The sequence below is a fragment of the Aythya ferina genome (genome assembly GCF_964211825.1).
Source record: "Aythya ferina genome assembly, chromosome: 2".
In the NCBI taxonomy this organism is placed as follows: Eukaryota; Metazoa; Chordata; class Aves; order Anseriformes; family Anatidae; genus Aythya; species Aythya ferina.
The window spans coordinates 91,993,470-92,017,892 of NC_140297.1; the positions used below are offsets into that span (position 1 = coordinate 91,993,470).

General features: G+C 39.8%; 1 protein-coding gene across 2 annotated transcripts in view; it reads right to left on the reverse strand.

Moving 5' to 3' along the window:
• Positions 1 to 24,109, reverse strand: part of TMEM245 (transmembrane protein 245) — an 86,210-nt gene extending 62,101 nt beyond the window's left edge. For both annotated transcript variants that reach the window (XM_084510341.1, XM_084510340.1), the window contains exons 1-6: positions 23,456 to 24,109; positions 14,232 to 14,349; positions 12,826 to 12,927; positions 12,107 to 12,214; positions 6,728 to 6,937; positions 2,077 to 2,246 (exon numbers count right to left, since the gene is read on the reverse strand). In XM_084510341.1, the coding sequence (XP_084366467.1) occupies positions 2,077 to 2,246; positions 6,728 to 6,937; positions 12,107 to 12,214; positions 12,826 to 12,927; positions 14,232 to 14,349; positions 23,456 to 24,031 (1,284 nt within the window). In that variant the 5' untranslated portion in view covers positions 24,032 to 24,109. The remainder of the gene's footprint in view (positions 1 to 2,076; positions 2,247 to 6,727; positions 6,938 to 12,106; positions 12,215 to 12,825; positions 12,928 to 14,231; positions 14,350 to 23,455) is intronic.
• Positions 24,110 to 24,423: the final 314 nt, after the last annotated feature.

Genomic DNA, 24,423 nt, shown 5'->3' on the forward strand with positions numbered 1-24,423 from the left:
CCTCCTTCCTCCAAGAAGCCTCCTATGTCTGAATTTCTGGGTTTGTCAGATCCAGGGGGCAAATCCACAATCAGGGACTAATGAATACAGTACTGACACTGTGTTTCTAGAATCCACATTTACACCAGGCCTGCACATATAGGCACAGCTTGACCTACTGTTTATAATGAAAATGAAAAGCAATGCCCTTTCTTTCTGCTCAATCAGAACTTCTCTTCAGTTCAAATTTGTCTGCATTTCCAAGACGATAACCAGAGGTTGATGAGCGATGGAAAAAGAAGTACAGAAGGTTTTGTTTTGTTTTGTCTTTTAACTACTTTTAGTTAAGAAATTGACCTAATCCTATTGGCATTGCTTCCCAAATTCTTTCCCAAATGAAGTATGATTCATCCACGATCCCACAACACAGAATAAGCATATCCAATAGAACTTAGAAATATGAAAGCATTAGTGTGACAAGCATTGGAAGCCCACAGTTCCAGCCACCCATGACAAAGCCAGGTGAATTTTAGTTAGAATTGTCACAAACAAGGACAACAGCATCATGCAGAATATCAAACGTCTTTCTTGTAAGGGCCCGAAGAGCTTGGGTTGATTTAATACACACAGCACAGAGAAAGAAGGAATATGACTGTCAACTAAAAAATGGTGGGAAAGGCAAGATAGAGATATGTATTGTGTCAACACTGATCTTTTGCTTAGACAACAACAACATAAATACAAACTGACCTTGTATACATTTAAGCTGGAGAGTGGGAAGTTCTGGTGCACATTAGGACAAAAACCCCTACCTTCTTTGAGGAAAAAAGACTTAATGGAATTAGGAAGGATCCTGTATTGTACAGTTCTCTGATACATGGACACTGAACTTGACGACAGAGAAAATATATGCACTATTGTGCCTAGAGATTTTTCTTACTTCCAAAACAAAAGCTTTTAGTGAAAACCTTTGTATACTATAAGCTTTCCCCCTCTCTAACACATTAATCTTTCCCACTGTCTTTCAGAACCCCACTTGTTCGTAACTGTATTCTGGAGAGATTTTTCTTTTTCAAATTCTTCCTCAGTGAACCTTGTAGAACTTACTTATTTCCTACAGCCAGTTAATGCTTTTGTTGACCTTTTGGCATCCATTTACCCATTAGATCTGGGCTAAAGCACTTTATTTTCCTGTTGGAATTCAGAGGTATAAACTGCAAGCATCTGTCCAGGTGTTGATGCTCTGACAAACGTACTTATAGGATTCACTTCACTTACTGAAAAGTCTGAGGTAACAGATTTTTTTCTAAATCAGAGAATAACTCAACAAAAACAGTTACAGGAAATACGTTCTCACACACTAGCAAAACTATAACAAACAGAATATTTTATCAGCTTAAGTCAAAACTTAAAACTCTCAATAGAGGAGTCATCTTAAGTTTTATGGAGCTTTCCAACTCTGCAATTTGCAACGCAGATGCGGGTACATTTTGAAAGGAAGGGGAGAAGGGAGAGGATCACAGAAGCCTTATTCTACAGATCTTCCCAAATACCTTATTCCACATATTTCTTCTCTTCCAGAACGAAGCCCCCTTCTGTACCATGCCACTGTGTTCAACAACTATTCATTCATACCGTATAAAAAGAACGTGTTTCAAACTAGCTCAGGTCCTACCTTCCAGGATAAAGTGGGTTGCTTTTTAAAATTAAGTTTGCACGGTAAAGTAGTAACATTTCATTCTTCATATTCAAGCTCATTAAATTTAACTTCAAAATCTTTGTAATCAGATAAGGTGACTGAACTGTAGGAGGTTTGCATCATTCAAGTAAGGAATCTTCTAAAGTTAACTCAACTTTTTAGAAGTGACTTTTGTCAAGCTTTGCATATAATTACTGAACAAAGTTTAAACATGTACTTCAGTGTGAATAGTGACAGAAGAGACATGACCTAAATTACGCGGTAAGACAGATATACTTATATACGTGACAGACGTGCCCATTAGTGACAGACATTTATTTTAGAGTTAAAGCATCTCAGCACACAGTTAACACAATAATATGAATGTTCAGGTTGCTTAGGAAAATATGTAGGAATACCTTACTGTCAAGCTTCAGCATGACTCTTCCAAGCCCTCTGATGGGTCGTGGAGCAAGAGCTTCCTGACGTTCCTTCACAAAGTTTTCAACAAGTTGCCACCAACTTTTGCAGCGGTTTGCCATGAAGTTCAGAACTCCAAAATGAACCACGAGCTTTTTCAGTGCCCAAACTGCAACCATAAGAAGGAAATCAAGTATTAGTGATTCCAGAGGAGCACCACAAGACTACGCATCTATTCCAGTCTGAAAGATCTATGAAAAAGAAAGGAAAAGAATAAGTTTTAATTTGCATTAGAAACCACTGTCAGAATTTTGAAGTGGTTTTACTGCTAATCTCCTCATTCATTTTACACACACGCCTATCAGCGTGGAATTTAAACTACACAAGCACAAAAGTGACTGTGCACTGCACACTTAGGCATACCATTCCACAAGTCCAGTGCAGTGCATTTAGCACACGCTCACACATTTTCCACAGATACTACCTTGAGAACTTAGCGGTATGGGATATGTAACAGAAATTGTTCAGCCTCATTTCTTAAGTTTGAGGCCTTCTATTCTGTTAAATCTGCACCTTCCATTTAAGGACTGACAGCAGGTCATGAAGCGAACACATAAACCTTCAACTGAAATGCAACTACTGATTCATTATTGCTTTTTAACATCTAAAGCATTGTCCTGAGATCAGCTTTACATCTCGGCTTCAAAATGACCACTGAAATATTCACACTGTTCCTCAAAACCAGACAAAAAAAATACATGAACTTTATTATTATTATTGTTACAGCAAATAGCTTTTCTCCAACATTCCTAACCCATCCTCTTAATAACGCTAGAGAAGCCTCAGCATTAATTACAGAAACAAAAGATCACATTGGTTTACCTCCAATGAGATATAGCCCAGAGACTTCTGCATAAGGCTTATCAGTCTAATTCTGTATCTCTGTTCTCCTTCCATTAACTGAGTACATGTATATATACAAAAATTGTGAAGCATCACGTTAAGGAATGCGAAGGCAAATAAAGCATGCTACATACAAACCTTCCTTGGAACCTAATGGGCCTTAAATAGTCATGATTTATCTGCCATATTTCAACAGAATGCTACACCACTCAAAATACTTGTCTTTATATCACTGAAGAAAGCAGGCAATCTTCCAAATCCAATAGCAAGTGTAACATCGCAACAGAGAAGTTCATTAATTCATATTATAAACAAACATTTGCATTACAACTCATTTTACTATGTCGATGAAAACATACCAGTCACAAAAACATCATTACACGATCCTTTATGCAGGTATACCTTAATGTATTTGGCAGTGACAGATCTGGAGGTCTCACAACCCTGTCCTCTCATGAACTATGGATGCAAAAACCTCTAGACAAAAGTATGCTAAATCCCCAAATACTGAAAACTGATTCTGAAGGAAAACAAAGTAAAGCCATTAGCAAGAGAATCACATTCAGGTCATTTCTCCTTCATTTATTTATTTTTTTACCAGAAAGTAAGTAACAGTCAATGTCACACATAGATCAAAAATTATACTCAACATTAAAAATTGTACTTAAACAGTAAAATAACTTTCTGTGATTTTTTTTTTTTTTTCAAACCAGCAGCACTCCTTTGGTTATATCACATTTACTGTAACATCCAATACCGAACTCTCCACCACTAAATTCAAACATACTTTTATTTTTTTTTTCCTCCAAACCAAACGTATTACTTACTGCCACACTTCACCACCACAATAATGTCTCTGCCCTCCAAAATTCTCATCACACTTCTATTTGGAGGTATCCAAAATGGCATACATAACCCCAAAGGTTAACTTTTGATTTCCACCGTGCATTTATCAAGGTGCCACAATATTATCTGTAAGCCATTTGTGTAATAGTTTATATGAAGAGCTCACTGAACAATTCAGAGGTTTGGTTTACTTACCTCTGGCACCACCATGTGGCAAATACAGGACTTATTCTCTTAAAGAAATAAGCTCTCTAATAGGCTTTCTAATAAATATCACCTGGTAAACAAAAAAGAGAAAATGGTGCAAGAGCCAGCACCTAACTTTTAGGTTGAAGCTTGGTATGATAGAAAGCCACTGATGGTAAATACACAAACCGTTCCTCAGCATTATGGAGCCAGCTGGCATTTTACAAGTGATCAGCATATTTGAAATGACATTCTAACCTTCTGCTATTAAATATAAATGCTTAAGTATCTTCTAGAATAACTGACGGCACACTCATTGAAAATGTGGTGTCAAAAGGTCCTAGAGTCAATCGCACAGCTGTAATTGTGTGAAGATGAAATGAGTCAAGAGAAAAAGCCAAAAGGAGTTCTGTTATTAGAAAACATGAGCAGAACAGAAATACTGCATAGTAAGACATTTCAAACACCTACGGGGAGCAGAAAGTGACCAAAAGACAAAAACTGAACTAAAAAAAAAAAAAAAAAAAAAAGACAGAACGAGCAAGAAAGTAAATGAAAGATCTTAAAACAAGACAAATACCAGGATCCCCAGGCTCTCATCACTGAACCAGTGCTACAAGTGTTCCACAGTCTGGTTTAATGCTTAGCTTTTGAATTCAAAATTCATTTTTCACCTTTTTATATTATGCAGTAAGCATTTTCTATACCTTAAATTCAACAGTTTTAAAGAAGCATCTCATCTCATTCTATTGAAGTACAAAGATAAATGGTAACAAGATATTACTAATAATCTAAATACTATTTCATGTATGTCCTGTCTACCAGCGTGAGGAACCTGGGCAAAATTAAGCCCTTTCTACTTAAAGGTGTTTTGTTGTTGTGGTTGTTGTTTTTGAAAGATACTATAAGCATTTTCCTCAAAGTCTCAGAAGTTCTTATAGTCTCCTTAGACTTGGAAAGTCACAAGAAAACTTGCTTTATATGCCTTCTTATTTTCCACCACTAAGTATTTTTAATACCACCTCTCTTTTAATGGCCCAGGTTATCCTCATTTGCATTCTCACACTTGGTAAGTGTGATCCAACAGTCTAAGTTTGTCTCTGTTTATCACTATACTGCCTTTTCATAATATTTTTGATGATCTAGTTATATTCATCAGTTATATGCCCAAAAAAGCAACTACCTGTATACCCAGTGTTGCTGCTAAGACAACAGGAAACAAATATTCTCAAAATTAACTTACATTTTGACTTGAGTTTATTGCTCAGGTAGAGGATTTAAACTTAAGGACTGGCAGCAGCAGTGTTCACCCACTTCAGTTACAGATGTATGCTCTGGTCTATGATTTCTCTGGCTCAAACTTAAAACCAACCTCTCATTGACACTTGCCTAAAAGCCAAACTATTGTGTCCACTTTTCTTTCCCACACGAGCAGACATGTCTAAACAGTGGTTATGTCCCTCCAAGACTTTGTGTAATAAATAAATTATGCCATTTAAGCTCCACTCCTAGCTAGTTTACTTGATTTTCTAACCCCTTTATCATTTGTATGACATATGACCACTCTATCATCACCATTTGCCAGGTTGCCCAGACACCAAAACTGGGGAGTTTCTCCTGCAGCGACTGCAATGGAACAAAACAAAGATCAAAACTCTCTCTTTTTAGCCTGTGTTCAGCTATTTGTATGCCCAACATCACCCTTTAGCTCCAGCTACAGTGTCACAGTCAAATGCACAGCTGCTTCTTTCACCATGCCTCTCAGAGCCTCTGTGACCTGTCAGCATATACAGCCCACACCGGAGCACAGGGAAAGAGTAAGCAGCTCCATGGGTACTTCAGCTGCCTCCTGAGGACAACCCACAGCACTTAGGGAGAGAATAATTAGCTACACTTTAATGTTAGATATATCAAAAAATGCTGAAAGCTAGAGTTTAAAGAAAATAGCTTAGAGAAAGATGAAAGAAATTGGGTAACTGTATTTATGGAGGATGAAGAGAGAAAAGACTTTCACATTCATGGTAGCTCAAGCTTATTTCCAGAGTTTTTCCCTACCTACCCTCCAAAAAAGGGTTTTGCAAAAAAAGTGGCATTCAGCATTAAAATAACTTCTTCAGATAGCTTATCATAAATATTCCATTCTTTCTTGCTATGTAAGAGAACAGATACATGTAGATGTGAAGTGGCAAACCTAATTAACCTCAGAGCTAGAGTCAGAACCAAATTTCTCTTGTGACTTGTCCACAAAACCTAGCAACCCTTTCTCAATGGAAATTAAAACAGATGCATGAGCTATATTTCAATATTGAGTAACAGCTAAAACGTTCTCTATCTACAGGGACAAAACCACAAAAGACATCAAGAGGAAGAAAAACAAAGTACTCCAAACCCAAAGGTATTTGTACAATGTAAGGTGTGTCACTAAATTATTCCAGGTAACATACATACTAACGACAGTCAACAGACAAAGCAATTCTACACCGACAGAGTTGTCCACTGCGTGGTAACAGACAGCACACATGAATCCTATTTGAAGCTACAATTCACCAAGAACATTGATTGTCACATACTTGAACTCCGCACACTTCAGAGTCTCGAAAAAGTTTTAAATTTAAGAACTCATATAAGCCTACAGGCCTTTCCTTCTACTTTACCCAAAGCCTAGGGTAACCCAAAATCATCTTTTAAAAAAGATTTCTAGTAATTGATTACTACCTGCAAAAGGCACTGGCAATAGCTGCACAATCCAGAAATTTAGCCAGATCTGGACAATGACAATGGCCCACACAAGCGTAACGAAGTAAACATCACTGGTTTTCTTTTTTTTAAGGAAAGATCCAATCTCAGGTCTTTGTCTGCTCCCAGAAGAGGATGAAGAGGAGAAAGATGAAGAAGCTTGTGGAGGCTGTTCACCTTCTGTTGCACCTAAAACAAACAAAAGCAAACAAATTGGAAGTTATGACACTAAAGGTCACCACAGAACAGAATATACTTCCTAGAGACAACTTATTCTGCCTTTTTTTTATTTTCTTTCTCCTTTGTTATTTCACTAGAAGAGAGGGACAGCTTGACACTGATTTGAATTTTGGAGAGCTAGAATAAGGCCATGTTAGCTCTCCCACACCATGCTACACCATGCCAGGCAATGCAGGGAGCTGAGTAGAGACGCTATAGCCCGTAACAGGCCTTCTGTTGCTGCACATAGATTACAAAACCAAATGCACTTTAGCAAATAACCACAAAAACCTGAAAACCACAAAATAAATTTCACTTTCAGCAGGAAAGCAGAAACCTGTGTCTTAAAATAAATCTCAAATTTCTCTTCAAGGACTCAAACAGAAATCTTAAATTTGCTCAAAGCTCATTTAAACAAAACATAGTATACACTGAGGAGGACGCTCGTATCTTACAAACTTCTTACTACACTTCATTTTCTGAACACTACAAATACAGCGCTCACTGTGATCCTAAATTGTTTCTGTAACCTACTTTAGTAACAAAAGCAATCACAGATCAGTGGCTAACAAATGCTGTCATTCATTCATAAATTAGTAAAGATTAAATTCAATCCAAAAAAAACGTGAGCTGATGGGTTAAAATCAAAGGCACTTAAGAATAAACAGCCAATAGCCATTTCAGGCAATAGTATTAATGTGCAAGTTAAAGTTCTCTATACAAGAACATACCAACTTTCTGTTTTTATTTTTTTTATTATTTTTTTTTTAACTTCTTAGTTGATAAGTCTGCCTAGTATCAGGCTAGTATGGATGATTCCAAATCCGTGTTCAGTCACTGCATGTACAACCTCTCCCCGAGAACACCATTATTAAATTTTACTCAGGCTGCATGCTCAGCTGCATGAGGAGAAATGCCCAAACTTTCCATGCACTACTACTTGAAAAACATTTACTGCCATTGTGGAAGAATGGGAACACCTGAAAAGCTACTGGGTGCTGAAGAATAGGAGGAAATTTGTATGCTGGTACACAGTGCTGCAGGTAAGCAATCAACACTGGACCTGTTTCACATCAACACTTTCCTCTCATGAAGAAAAACTGTTGTTGAAACTACTACCACATGCATATCACAAAATTCACAGTTCAAACATGCAATGTTAGCTGCAACGTGTCACTAAAGCTACTCCTAGACTAAAGCGTGACAGCTAGAGCGTACAAAAGACAGATTTGTCATACGTGTACAGTAGTGGCAAGTGACAAATTCTGCAGCCTCACACACTGGATGAGCACTCTTCTTTTGTTGTAGAAAGCTGCACTGGTGTTCTACAAGTAAGGGGAACTATTTTTAGAGCTATGTAATTCCCAAACACACTAATACAATAACGCAGATTTACTGATCCACCCAGTTGGACACTGACACAATGAAAGAAACATCAGGTGGATGCTGGTAACATTTTTGGTGGAACTTCTGAACACTTCCAAAGGAATTACAGGAGGAAACCTGAAAGAAAGAACTCTGCAAGCAGCCAAATACAGCAGATGCTTCAGGTGGAGTGCTTCTAGGCAAATCAGCTGATGGAAGGAAGGCCAACCCTATCATACTTGAACTACACTTTGGACAAAAAGACAGAAGGTAATTTTTCATAATGGGGTAGAAAGTTACCTGTAAACAGAAGCTTTCCTAAAAGGATAGAAGTGTTTTTGTCATAAGAAATAAAGGGGTCAAACATTCCCCTGTACTTCACAGCCTATACTTGAAGAAGCAAAAAAGCACACAAAGAAACAAACAAACAAAAGCACACAAACTACAGAAACACAAAAAGTGTTTACTTGAAATTAGAAGATCCATAACTGAGAATACTCCCCATCTATTCAAGTTATTCAACACCTTTCTTACTACATTTTCCCTCAAAACGTAATACATGTCAGAAGTAACATGACAAAAAGCAGAAACTCAAATGTCCACCAAAGGGAAGGAAATCCTAAAAGCCAAAATTCAAAACAAATGAATTTAAGATGATGAAGCCTGTGCCTCAAGATTAAAATTACCTATCATTTTGTGCCCCAAAAGCATTTAGTAATATGACCTTTATGAAAGAAAAAAAAATATTACTTCCTTTGGTAATGAAAAATGTTTATCAACAAATTTTTGCAATGAAGAAAACCTTAACTAAATAGCCGCAACAATAACATTAAGAGTAGTACCAATGAAACTGACTCACTCTCTTACAGCTTCCCTATTAACATAGATCAGACTACACAGAATGCAAAACACAGATGGGAACTGGCAGGAAAAAAAGGAGAAAAAAAGAAAAAAAGAGACTATAAAAATCCGAGGGGATCCCAAGACGTGACATCTTTTTCAGAATTTAGTTCCACAGTACTTGAAGCTGAACTATACCAGCGCTGCCAATGATCCAGTCTTCTTCTCGTGCCAAACACACGGACTCCTTAGCATCAGAAATGCCACTCAGGTGACCGTATTGTAAGCCAGTTCACAGATTTGATCCAGTCCAAAAAACAAACAGCACAAATGAAAAAAGCCACGTTTTGTTGGCAAGGTGAGCTCTGCAAATCAAGGTGTGAGTGCCTCATTAACACAAATGGAGAAGGACCATCGGAATCTCGACTTAGAGTAACTTCAGATTCTATAAAATTTCACTAACTGTGGTCCATCGTGACTTTGGAGATAAAACCTGAAAAGCACCTTTTTATCCTCAGAGTGATGACAGTATGACAGTCTTTCCCAAATAGCTAATATAACAGCCTATCAAGAATTCTACCAAAAACAGAATATACAATACAGGGGAGGGGGGGAAGGCATGGAAACATTTTAGGATTTTGGTTTCTATCATATTTGAAGCCAGCAGGACAACAGAATCTTGCCTACAAGGCAGCTAGCAAAACACTGCAGTAGTGTCTGCTTCTGAAGTTGGATACTTGGGTGCACTTGCTGCACGCTATGGAAATTTCTGGGAACTTCCTAAGTTAGATCACCTTCCTTCTATCATTAAACTTCCCACTGCCAACACTAAAAAGCAGTATTCAACTACAAAATTAAGAAAACAAATAGTGCTCAGGAAAAAATAAAAAACTGTAAAATCACTACAGTTTGTTTTCCTTCCTGTTTTCTTCATGAACAAACTGAAGCACAAGAACAGTCAGTGCTTCATGTTTGTACTGTTCTGTGATTGAATTAATACAGTACATGTATATGCCTATCTCCTCCTACTTGCAGTTAACCAACCTTGACAATTGCTGACATATATTTAGAGTAGATACAAGGAAGATCCCATGAAGTCTGATAGATGGTACAGAAAATTTCCAATAGCTTATACTTCTCATAAAATAACCGTGTATTACACTACAAGTTCCAAAGCAGGACAACAAAACATCCAAAAATCGTGACAGCAGACAAACAACAGAGTTATGTTTTCTTAACCCTGCAGGTAGAAACTTTTCGCTGTACAAGATCGATGTTTTATCACCATTCAAATAGAAAATCCAAACCAAAGATCACCAAAGCAAACACTCATGACAGAATACAATGCTGCTTCCCAAGAGACTGTTGAGAAAGTCTTTTAGCTATTGTTGAATGCAGAGAGCAAACACTGTATTTTTTCGTTTCCTGTTGTGAAGGAAAACAAAAACAGAACTCACAAGATTAAAAAAAAAAAAAAAAAAAAAAGTCATCTGCCTCAAGAAAGTAAGTCAAAAAAAGCACTCGCTGTAGAAGATACCTTTGTAAAGCTGATGTAGTTTTCTTTCAGCCAAGAAAGGTTACATCTTGAAATCACAAAAGAAATTGTCTTTATGAGGAAAAGGGATTACAACTGGTGTGTAAGTTTAAAAAAAAAAAAAAAAAAAAAAAGCATAACCACTTATACAGCACACTTGTGGGAGACTGTCACTTGACCAGATGTCCAAAATGTAGCCAAAAAATAAAACAACCAACAACTAATTTCCAAGATACAGCAATATAAGGAAATTGTCACCATTCTCAAATTTCAGAACATGTGTTCTGTATTTATTTTCATGATAGGCTTGTAAAACACAGAAACAAAGATAAGAAAAGAGTAAGTTGTCTAAAACTGCCTGTTTTACATTTAAAAAAGAAGCACTGTTTCAAATACAGTTTACACTGACATATTTAAAATTTGGAAGTGTGTTTATGTTTCACCAAAAGATTTCTGAAGAGATTGTTCTACATCAACTGTTTTACACCTGATAGCTGAAGTAACTTTTTAGTTTCGTGCAAACTAGCCTTTAGGCAGAAGTTTTTAATGCTAGATGCTCAGAGCATCCTCTTTTGTACACTCACTATGTTCCCTCCTTTTTATAGTTCACATGTTTCAGACAACATAAAGAACATCCTACCTTCAAGAAGACTGCAAAGACACAGCCAATTTCAAGTTTAAGTTTTGGAAGTTCATATTCTGTCAAGTTGAATGACCTGTTTTGCTTGTCTACTTATAGGAAACTGATGAAACCTTTCAATTGCCAGAGATCCCCATAATAGCTTATTTTTTAGTATCCCACTCCATCAAAGGCCTACCCAGAAAAATGATAATAAGGCTTAAAACCAGAGATGGACATGTAAATACCCTCCTTGTAGTTCTTTCAAGCCTTTTCTTACAGATTTCTGGTTCTGTTATTGCAACTGAACATACCATGACTCAAAGCTACATTCTCAAGTAAAGACTTTGAGCATTAGTTTAAAAGGAGAGTAAAGCTTTTTGTCATTGTGATGTACAGGAAAGTCATTCTGGCTGTTAACACTTGTGAAATCCAGTTATATCTTTTAACTCACAACAAGTCAAAGAGAAGGGGGGGAGTGTAAATAAAATAAATAATAAATATTAGGGGGAAAAATGCCCTCATTCTGAAAAAAAAAATCTGCTAGTCAGGTATTCTATATGTACAGAGAACCACATGCTACAATTCTAAAGACAGCTCTTAGATAATAATAATTGTCTTAACATTGTTAAAAACAGATAAACCACTTTCATAAAGTATAAATGTGCTATTTTGGAAGGGATGAAGAGGAAGGGGGCTCTTTTGAAACTTGTTCTTAATTCCCTCTAATTTCATGCCTTTAGAGAAAATTCAAATATTTTCTTACAGAGTATTCAGTCACCTGAGGGTTGTGAGGAACGTTCATTACTGGACTCATCTTCTGTCATTGAAATTGCCATGGCAATTGTTGAAGCAGCAATGGAAATCATCTGACCAGGAAGCTCTGCCCCTGTAAAAAAAATATGTGTGTATATAAATAAAAAAAGGCTCCGGTCTTAAAACGTTTTATTTGTCACTTGATATCCACTGAAGCTGCAGAAATAACAATAACAAGCATCAGAAATAACAAGAGAGGAAAAATATTTTTCTCAAAGTCTAAACACGAACTGTGTTCTTAAGAAACTGATATATCCAATAATTTGTGGTTACTGTAAGAAGCTTGCTGGATGGAGCTTTCTCACTACTAAACCCATACTGCTCATTTATTTCAAAGTTAGCCTTCAATTCCAAATTTCCTGGGCTTTACGCTTGAAGCTACATGTAGGATTCTCTAGAATTATTGAAATATATTCTAAACTTCATAGTTATGGGGGACTGGGCTTGAAAATATGAGTAACTACTTTGTTATGGAAAACAGTCAATTGCAAAGATTTTCTGTGAAGAACCAAAGATTCATTTCAACATACATAAACCACTTTGAAACAAATGTACTAAAATCTTACAGTTAATTCTGGAAACGTATATGATATTGAATTTACAGTAATACAGTCGAGATTCCCTCTCTTGACTTCACATATCTTTTGCCTCCAATACCAGAAGACATAGTGACTCATTCCTTACCAGAAGACTCCTTTCCATTCTGCTGCTCATGCAACATGCCTACAGTCATCAGAACAACTATAACCAGGAACACAGGAATTCTCCAGGAACCTGCCACAGAAGCTGAAAGAGACGGTATTTTATTAAAAAAAATAAATAAATAAATAAAAATAATAATAATAATAATAATAAAAGATGGCATACACCATTGATGAACTCTGTACTTAGCAAAACTAAGAAAAGTGCCCCACCTACAAGAACAATCCAGGGAGAAATGAAAAAGTGTCAAAAGGCAAGCAGGCTTTCTTCATTCACAGCATCAAAGAATAGGAAAAACAGGTGAGCGAGTTTCAGAATTAATAAAGCAAGCTGTTAAAATTTCTAACATCAGTGACTTTAAACTATGCTGATGATGTACCTTAGAAAATAATTTCCAAACAACACACAGCATTACATTAAGATATACACAAAGGAAAAACATTTTAGAAATCAAAGGCAAAACAAATCCCTCCCCAAATATGGATTTATTGTTAAATCTCTAGGGTGGCATCAAGCAGTGCTTTTCTTGGGTTTTGACTTTTCAGCTAGTACTTCCAGAAAATATAAGACTGTCAAAACATAAGCATAAGCAAAGCCACTCTGTGCAGCTTCAAACCTCGGGAAAGTGTCCCTGCGTGTTCAGAAAACTCCCTGAAACCTCTTGCTAAACCAAAGTTAATCATGAAGCATGCTCTGAAACCTTCCATCATGATAGCCTTTTATTATTTATTTATTATTTGCCTAATACCGCCAACATAAACTCTCGTCTGATAATATAATCTGACACTGTTATATTAAATATGCAAATTTTATAGTGGTATAATCGCATGTTTAATACTAACAGATTATAGTAATCTTGTATTTGCATTAACATATTATACAGATCACACAGTAAATTTGTTTGAAATTGCTGGTATCAACATTCTTGTTGACTGCACTTGGTTGGGTGGGTTCTTGCTTTTTTTTTTGTTTTGTGTGTATTTTTTTTCCATCTTTTATTTCTACTGTTAAATGCATTTTACAGCTTGAGCCTTGGTTAATGACAAGTCTGAAAATATAAAATTAAAAAAAAAAAAATCCCAACCCATCCCTTCTGTCAGGGATCAGTAACAGGTCTGTTACTGCAAGAGCCAAATAAAGGGAAACCACAGCAACTGCACACTGGGCAGCAGGAGTGGAAGGCACAAGCTGCTCAGCTCCTTGATGCTCTTCTCATTCCTTACTCCAAGGCTCTCTGCTGGCCACGTGCAGCCAGTTACTGAGCAAAGAAAACCTGCATCTTGACTGAGGCTCTATCGAGGGATTTAGAGAAAAAGCAAGAATAGCTTTGATTTCAAGACAACTGAATCACTATGAACACATTAGAAAAATAACTCGTTGTTACTCACCTAGGTGAAAGAGCAGCATGATCCAGACAGGAACGGAGACTGCTTTTAAGTAGCGCTCGGTGCTTATATTCCATTTGAATGAAACCATCAACAGGTAACCGAGCACCAAGGTCCATATCTTTAAGAGAAAGATACACACAGATAAATATTCATACTTGCAATACAGACACATTTCTGTGCGCACACACACACCACTAGCTGATACAGCAGGACTGATGTCAGGTTTTATTTCCCAAATGCAGGCTTCCAAAGGAAACCCCAAAGGAAGACTGTGCAGCTGAGACCAAGCGATTGCTCTGAACTTCCACTGGAAGGTCAGAGCCTAAATGAAAGGGGGCCACCAGAAGCACCAGAGGGGCCTTTGGGAGACAGAGCCAGCAGAGCACCACTCCTCCTAGCAGGGCACATTTCTATCAAAGAAATAATCAAGTTTATACCAAAGATGGTCCTTAAGAAGCTCAACAAAAAGTGCTGCTCTTCAGCAGTGTTGGTTCACGGAACAGTCCTGCCTTTAAAATGACTTGTGACACGCAATTTTATCAAAGATCATTTAACTGAAGTCAAAAAACGCTGCTGTGGTAGCAGATGAGATGTGGTCATTTGCTTTTGCTGCTTGTAACTGCTTTCTACAAGCCTGCTCACCAGATAAATGACAACAGAGAATTCTAATTAGGACTAGAGATGAAGGACTTTAGCTTGGAAATGGTGAAAAGATGAAAGTGGAAACTGTAAGAGACAGCTGGAGATAGAAAGTTGCTACTCAGCAAAAGATGTGAAATAAAAAAAGGTATAAAAATATTTTTTAAAAGAGTGGTTCATTACTGTAAAATTCTTATCTATATAAATATAGATATACAAATAATAATATTTCTGATGTTTCTAAAAGGTCTGAAGGAAATCTCAACTACACAGAGCTCAGCAGCCAAGCACTGATAGAGCCAGGTAACTTCAGCAGGAGCACTCAGGCACTTAAGGCAATTCAAAAATCACTTCAGAAATGTGAGCAAACATATGCCCTTTTCATAAAATCTTTCACATCAAAGCTGGTCAGTCCAACTTTTCCACTGTCACCTATCTGTAGTCACAAAGCAATGTAATACTTCTGGCCAAATACAGGCTCCAGACTAAAGCCTAAAACTAATAAAACTCAGACATTTAGATTAAACTCAAAAAACAAATCAATTTTGACCTCAAGTGCATCACAGCATGCCTTTCACAGCACAGGTTCGTAACATATCCCCTCACAAGTTGTACTGCAGTGCAGTTTTAGGCAACTCAGCATGAAGGTGCTGCCCTACTCCCCACTATCAGCAACACAGCATCTGTGTGTCAGGCATATTCCAGCATTAAGACAATTTTTCTCTTTGGCTTTAATGATAAATTGCAAAACACTGAGTTCATAAATTAGGTCTTCTGGTTAAAATACACCACATGTAGGAGACTAACAAGGCATAAGCCTATGTTTCACAGCCAGCTGAAAGCAACTGACAAAGCAAATTCACATCAATGGACACTGGATTTTATCCCTTGCTAACTTGGCAATAGCCTTTTTTTTTTTTTTTTTTAACCCTTCAAATGCATGTTATATAGCCCTTCCCACTGTTTTTTTCTGAATAGTTTCCAAAGGTTTTGGCCACATTAAGAGTGAAAGTGTTAACAACCTCTTCATTATTACACAACCATCTCAACAACAGCCACCATGGAAATGAACAATCAAAAGATACTGTCTACTTTCATCAAAATTAAGCTTTTTTAATTTAAGTTTAATTATTGCACTAAACCTAGAGTAAGTACAAAATCCATGCTAAACCACAATACGTATAAATGTATTTGTATACAGCTAACCAGGTGACTGATGCACACACTTTGGATACTGCAGAATCCATCTGCTATCACAATTTCTTATTTACCAAGCTGAAGTCAGTCGCAGATACCTAACTTTCCCCATTTACTCCGAGATCTTAAATGCCGATCCAATCCCAATCATACTTACAGGTATGCACAACTCCCATATTTCAGAACTGTAGGATGGTTTAATCCCGTAAGCTTTCCTTCTTCTTTCCCTCACTTATCCTCATTGTCTGAACAGACAGCAAAGACCTCACTCCTCGTATCTCCTTTGCGTTTTGTAGCACCTCTTGCAAATTTAAAGATATTCTTTTGCCTTTAGACATATTAAAAATAAATAAATAAGCAAGCTGCATACTTCCCTGAATAAGTAACTGTAAGACTGCACTGCAAGTTCTCAGGGTTCATCATCCACTGCTGGGCTACAGCAGTAAGTTTAAAAGACCAGGTCTAGAGATGTCTATGCAAGTCTGAGGGGCTTCAGTTCCTTTTAAACTGACAAATGGAGGAAAAATTACACCACAAAAAAAAAAGTTGCAGCTTTTATGTTAAGATCAAGCATCTGCTTCAGTGTTTTGATTTCCCTTTTAAATTTTACTGCTGGAACATCTAAGATTTATCAGCATGGCTGTTTCAACGTTACCAGAAGTCTGCTTCCAGTTGTAGTTAAAGCTGGGAGAACGTGAAAATCTGCGAAATGCCTTGGCATCATTTTTCAACGAGAATGAGCTCTCCTCTCTCTTCCTCCTCAGCTCTTGACACCGGTTATGTCGATGAGTAAAACCCTTTATCTGCACAGCTCCCCCTTCCTGTCAGCAAGTTACTCTCTACGGGAGAGGCTTCAGAGCTGAGCTCATTCAGCAGCTCGCTGCTGCTGATCACGGAGGCAGCTCCCTTCTCTCCCTTCTCTCTCTTCTTTCTGCACACCAGCCTTCACGTCCGCCCAGGCAGCTCAAGCTTCCTCAGATGAAAGAAAACTACTCCGAAAAAAAGTTTATAATCTAATTCAGCTATAGCTGAGCATCCCCCAGTTAACAAACTTCCTGAATACTGCACGGAAACTGTCCCATCATAAACACGACAGTGAAGATCGAGGAGAATGAAGAACAGCTACTTCTGATATCTGCCTTGCCAACCTCCCAAACATTTCCATGTTTCAAATGGCATGTTTCAACTCTTCCTTCTTCTAGCTTTCTACCCTCTGCCTTTGGCGTCTCTAAATTTATTGTTTGTTTGTTTTGTTTTTGTTTCCCTACCCTCCCCCCTTTTTTTTTAATGGAGTTATTTAAAGCAGCTTGAGGAAGCTCTGGATCCAATTCAATTCAAACATTTTCCTATTTCCAGTTTGCTTCAGGGCTACGACAAAACAAGAAAAACCCTCACCACTTCCCTCCCTGCAACATTTAAAAATGAAATTTTCATTTAGAAGTTAACAATTTTCATGAGTTTTTCTTAAAATAGGAAATACTTCAAACATTCACTAGCAGCCTTAATCTCTGGCAGCTGCCATACAAAATCCATCGACTGTGCATAGCACCTTCTGGTTCCCTCCCTGCTCCTTCATCAACCAGCTTTAAACAACAGCAAAGGATAAGCAGAGGAAAGGGTCATTTATCCTTCCCTGTACAGCTTCCTATTGCAGAAACCCATTTCCTCCAATAATATTTCCGTTATAAAAAAAAAAAAAAAAAAAACACACAACCCTTTGGCATGTGATTATCACTTACTTTGAAAATCAGATTATGGACCATCAGAACAAGAGGACGCTTCCAAGCTGCCTCAAGCACACACCTATCTAGGCAGCACACAAATAAATCCCTACAAAAAAGGGACTTCCTCATTTTAGTATTCTGCAGTCAGCAGCAGTCACACACACACACCCAGGAGTCTTCTCAGCCAACTCCACGTGTGTTTTGCAAAGTTTTAAAACGGTGCTACACTGAGTGAAGCTGGTTGAAGAAGAGATCTTGTGACAGCAGCTCGTTATTTCTACCTCCTCATCCTCGCTGGCAAAGGAATGAACCCATGGCAAAAGCTGAGCAGAACAGCGTGGACTTGAGAACTGAAGACACGCTAGGCTTTAAATGCATAGCTAAAACTACAAACATCCCAGCGTCTTCTTTATCCATACATTTGAAAATGTTATTCTAAACAAGAAAAGAGATAATAAGATGCCAAGTAAGGAATTACGGAAACGTCATTTTTATTCCAGTTTTCAGAAGCAAAATTAATTTCACCTGGCTTTACTGTGTATTGCACAGAACACAAGAGGGAAAGTTCAGCAGAATGAAGAAGTGTCACTGCCCTTCATTTTACACGGAGATGATTTTTGTCAAAAAATTGTGTCTTTTTTGAAGAGACAAAAAATCATGAACTTACGATTGAAATCTTGGTGCAGGCAAGAACTGACCTTCAAAACCAACACTGTCACACATGGGTTAAAAGTATTTTCAACGTCTTCTGCAACCTTTCCTAGGCTGTGAATTTAAGGAAATCCATTACATTAAGATATCTAGAAAACTGCAGCTCTGAATGCTAAGATGCCCCTGCATTTCATTTTTCCTGTCTTAATACAAAGGTTACTTAGGGGAATCTCAGTTAATAAAAAGCTATTCTGAAATCAAATGTTCAAGATCCACTTGTGTATCGAGTGCATCAAATCCTCTCCCTGCAGACACAGCAGTGCTCCTTCGACATGCTTCCTTTCACAAGAGACATCTCCTCAACCTAAGAGACTTCTTCATCTTCTTGCTTTGTTTCCCAGAGCATAGCTAAAATCTTGCTGGACAGATCCCTACCAATCATTCCTTCCAGAGGTGGTAGAAAAATATTACTGTGTCTAAATAATACGTATATATGAAAATAGCAAAAAATAACCAGCTTTATGTAGCTTTTATCATTAGGCTCAAGACTAGTGTCAGTTTGGTGCCTGGGGCTGCACCTCAGGCATATAAATTAAAAAAAAAAAATAAAAAATTCATTACCCTTTTCAAAAGGCATCTCAAGGCAGGCTCTCCCAAAGCTGAGGGGAGTGTGGAAGGGAAAAAAGAAAACAAAACACTTCAAACATCCTCTTTTTTTCCTGCCCCTCCCCATCCTGTTTTCAGTAGGACACATGCGGTCTCTACAAAATCGATCTCTTTTGTGAAAACAAAACCAAAACTGTGGTTTTAGTAAGGTGTGTTTACAGCCAATGCCCGGCTGATTTATAAACCATGAAAGCAAATACTGAAAAGACTCTTATAAACAGCAGAAAGAATACTTAAGGGTTTTTTGCTTTTTTTTTTTTCAGTGGTTGTATTTTTTGTGGGTGGTAATGGTTTGCGGGTTTTTTTTTTTTCTGTTTTGGTTTGGTTTTTATATGCTAGGAAAGTTTTAGAAATCTTCAAGCCTGCTCTAAGAAGAAATTTCTTTCTTTCCCAACTCGTTCTGAAACACCGCAAAGAGGAATTACGTAAAATTGTAAATCAGAACTGCATTTTCCTCATTTAGAGTCACACAACCCGACAGTCAAACTTAACCCTTTCCTATGCTAGAGGAGACACTGCCCAGGAGGTGAACTTCACCAAATGTAGACACTTTTATCCTTTGTTGGTGGCAGCAGGGAAGCCAAGCACCTTGGATGCCTGTGTCCCTAAGCGTTTGCCAAGAAGCACGTTTGAGAATTTCCATCTGCAAGGGATGCTTTGGGGACTGCTGACATCTAGTGCCTACATAAGAGAAGTTTCCCTGATGGATGTTTTTGATAATTTCCCTGAAAAAGAGCAGAGTCAACAGCCCAAGGCAGACAACACCGTCCTAGGCAGTTCCAATATGCTGCTCACAGCACACAATTATTTCCAAATTTGCTCAGCACTGCAGCGAGGAAAGGATTATTGGGTCCTCTAACAGCATCTAAGCCACAAGCACAAAATGAGTTGTACCTGTTGCAGTGAGAAGTACAGCTCTGCTAACACAGACCTACAGCTCCACACCTGAAGCAAAAAACATATTAATATTACAGACCCACACAGAAGGACACAGCTCTGAACCTGACCAACAACTTGTGACAAACCACAGAAGAAAGACTGGTCGTGGGAGAAAGGTTTTGACAGCCCCGTGACCAACTTCACCCTGGAGAATCCTGCCAATTAGGATCGCATCAGATTTAATTTACTGAGGAGATGAGCTTCGGAGTCAATGCAGAACAGCTGTATAATTCATTTTATCTGCTGGGATCTACAAACGAACCATTTTCCATATAAATATGAGCACAAGACCCCCACTGCAGAAAAACAAATACAACCAGTAGCTGGCATTTCCTGCGTAGTACTCTAAATGTAAAATCTTAGGCTAAACTAGTTTGAACTGCTGGCACAAGGCAAAGAAACTTCCCCTACCTTAAGTACAGTGCTGGATAGAAGATACTTCTTACAGAACTATGATGGACCAGGCAGTCCGAGATCAGTCTTCAGAAGGTGTGAGGGCTGTGAGGGGAACCATGCTGCAACTGGTATGGCATATAAACATACAAGGGCATTTTTATAGCCTGCTTTGGGACAGCTTCCCCTCTGATTCAAGAAAAAAAGATGCAGAAAAACTTCCTCCTTCCCTGTTATACCTAAGTGAAGTTCATGCAGAACGCATGTCCTCTACATAAAGTTTCTGCAAACAACCTGTAGAGAAGGCTGGAATCAGGGTAAGGAGCTCAAACAATTTACTGCCAGCTCCTATCTTTAAGGCCAGCAGTCTACTGCATTTCTTGAGCAACCTCCTTCAAAGAAGATACAGGAACTGTAAAGCAGGAAACTCCAAACTGGTACCCAAAAAAAAGCGTAATTGTTCTCAGTCAAATTCTACTAGCAGGCACCCTCTTGCTTACCTAGTACACCAGAGGGAATCAGAAAGGGAAACAAGGACTGTGCACATTCTTCCTTTCCACAAGCCTTCCAGGTGGTGCAAAGCTCCCAGTAAGGATACAGGCACTTTACACCTTTGCAAGACAGAACTGTGGCTGGCTGGAGCACAGACATTTGTAGTTCACAAGATAAAAATTGCCATAAACTACCATGTGCTGCTACTCAGGTGCTGCTCTCACGGTCAAGGCACCCCATGCAGCAACAGGCATTTGCTTGTCTCCTTTACACTTTTAATAAATGCTTCATTTATTATATTCCTGGCAAGAAAGTACTCCTCACTGCAAAAGGGAAAAAATTACTTATGTTAATTAAGTTGTTGTGAATTCAGCTATTTCAAAACACAGATCTGGATTGGCTTAGCTGGCTGCTAAAAGAAACAGTGAAAAAAAAAAAAAAAAAAAAAAAAAGAGATGACCATTACTTTTGCTTATCACAGAGTATCTACAAACAAAAACAGTTCTAATTTTCATGCAGGATACCACAAAGAAGGAGCCATGGAGAATTTGGGTCCCAGGAAAGAACTGAACAATGGAGCAAACTGACGTGCAGTATGCAAAACTCCTGTGTGGCTCAGAAGCAGAATGCAGACATGCAAACTTGGTCCTGCAAAGTAACACGGAAATTAAACAGCCTGCCAATGCTGAACTGCAGTTCAAGCAGATGCCACAAACCGACCCAGCTCAAGGCTCCCCAGCAGCACGGATAAAATTAAGTTACCCTGCTGCAGTTCTGAGATAATACAAATCGAGTCATGGCAAAATTCATGAAACTGGAAGAGGAAAACACTGTAAAATGCATAGATGATGCCAGGCTGAGCTGAGGCTATTTACCAAAGGAAGACCTTAGTTTCTTTCTCATATAGTGTCCCAGAAAGAGATTTTGGCAGCTCGCTTAGCTGGTTACTGGTTTGCCTAAGGAAGCCCATGGTTACTTATTTTGATGTAAACTCAAATTTTCACAACTTAAGTCTGAAGAGTTCTAGGAACTTTTTTTTTTTGCCTAGTTAAGATCTTAGAGCACCTCAGTGAACACCAATGTCACATGAGAAACACCAACATGAAGCTGAAGGATCAGATGCTGCTAAACAAACCTGCACTGAGCATGCAGCCATCAGCGCACTACAACCAGAGTCATGAGGCTAAATCAGCACAACTTCCTTTGGTAGTTTTCCATTTACCAGCTGTAACTATAGCTTAATTAAGTGAGCTTGAATAAAGGAGTGGACTTGGCCAAGACACATAGTCTAGTAACACTGGATCTGTTAAACAGGTACGTGAATCCAAAGGAAAAGTCTTAAACTTATCAAATAAACTGCACAGCAACTAACTAAATCTTCAAGCCATGCTCATGTTCTTCCACCACTTCACTGAAGGTAAAGGGAAGAAGCTTGTACCTTTGTCTCTTAACGAAATGAGAATGAAAGAGACTGCCTGTCTTGTCTGCTCAGTCTTAATTATACTCCTGAGGACAATGCAGACCAGAAACACTTCTCCCCTGACATCTCCCAGCACATGACACCACTTCAGAGTACAACTGCTTTTTTTTTTTTTTTTCTTTCCTGGTATAAACCTCCAAAGCTGCATTTGAGGTTTCAGCATACACTAGCCCCACCAAAGGGATAAAACTAGGATTCACACACACACAAATCCAAAGTCACAAGCCTGGTAAGTTTGCTAATTGATTTCCTGGCAGTTTCTCCCTCTTGTCCACATAGGTGAATCAGTTTTAACCAGTTCTTTGGTTTTACCTCCAGGTGTAAGTGGAAATAAACGCGTGTCACTTTCCACTCAAGGTTTCTGTCCCTGTTATGTTTCTGGGGTGTTGTTTGCTTTTTAAAGCAGAAGAGTCTAGCGTTAAAAGCCTGCTTTTAAAAAGCCTTGGACACCAAGGAAGCTGAGCATGTCAACAGCACATGGGTACATAAAAAAAGTACAACTTTATTGATCCACTCTGCTCTCACACAGCCACTTAGTTCAGATATGTAGGTTTTGGGGGTTGGTTTTTCGCATTTTTCATTAAATATTTCTAAATAACAAAGCGAGGATGAGCTACAGCAGAGTTTTACTCTATACACTGAGGGGAACAGAAGGCGAAGCAATCTCTGCCCGTCCCCCTTATCACCACGCACACTTGTAAGTTGGCCACACAGCTTCACTTGGCACTCCAACTGCATCAGCACTGCTTGGTACTTGAAAGAAATAAGTAAATAAATGGGTGCAGATCTGGAAGCCTGCAGGTCTCTTTCCCGAGTTCCTCACAGTGCCTACAGCCACCTCATGCCCAAAACCTCCCCTGGATTGCCCCGGTTTCGGGGCACCTCACAACTGGGTGTGACACACAGGTGCTGGCCGGGCTGTACCTCAGTCAGCGACTTTTTAAAACCCTTTTGCACGCACCTTTACCAGGGCAACCGGGGCTGCCCCTCCACACCCCCCCACCTCCCCGCAGCCCCCCGAAAGCACCCCGCGCCCTCCTCACCCACTGGCTGCTGAAGTAGTCCAGCCCCTGGCAGATGAAGCAGGCGAGCTGGGCCAGCAGCAGCTGCACCCCCAGCGAGCTGCCCAGGCAGTAGAGCCCGTAGAGCAGCGGCCCCCCGGCGCCCAGCAGCAGCAGCAGGCGGCGGCGGCGCAGCACCTGCTGGCCCAGCGCCTCCACGCCGTAGTTGGCGAAGCAGGCGGGCAGCAGCAGGGCGGCCAGCAGCACCGGCGTGCCGGAGCGCTGCAGCCGGCCGAGCCAGCGGCGGCCCAGCGCCGTCAGCGAGCTCTTGAAGGGGTGCAGGAAGGTGCCGCACAGCACGGCCCAGAGCAGCGGCCGCAGGAAGGCCTCCAGGATGAAGTAGACCAGCACGGCGGCGCCGCAGCACAGCCCGGCGAACAGCAGCGCCCCGGTGTTGTAGAAGGCCTGCTTGATCGGCTTCTCCAGCCGCGGCAGCGACACGCCCGGCACCCCCGGAGGGGTGCCCAGCGGCAGCCGCGGCGTGGCCCCGCTCCCGGCCCCGCTCCCGGCCCCGGTCGCAGCCCCCCGGCCCCCCGGCGGCTCCCCGCGGCCGGCCATGGCGCCCCGCAGCCCCGCTGCCAGGGGGCGACGCCACCGCCGCCGCCGCCGGAGGCTCGGGCGAGGGCGCGGGGAGGCGGCCGGGGCCGGAGTGCCGCCCTGCGGGGAGGGAGGGTGCCGGGAAATGTAGTTTTTTTCCACACGAGGAGGCCGCTCCGGCCCCTTTTTGGCTTTTTTTTGGCAGCTCCAGCCCTCGGTTGTGGCGCTGTGAGGCAGCGCTCCGTGCGCTGCCTTCCCCCCCCCCCTCACAGCCCTCTCCTGAGGCGGAGCAGGTTTCCCACCTCTGGCGTGCAGCAGGCACGTTTCCATCTGTGAGGGCGACAGCTCATGTTTTACAGACAGTCCGAAAGCCTCAATAAACATGCTTGCTCTGAGTTAAGTTTGCTGAGTGC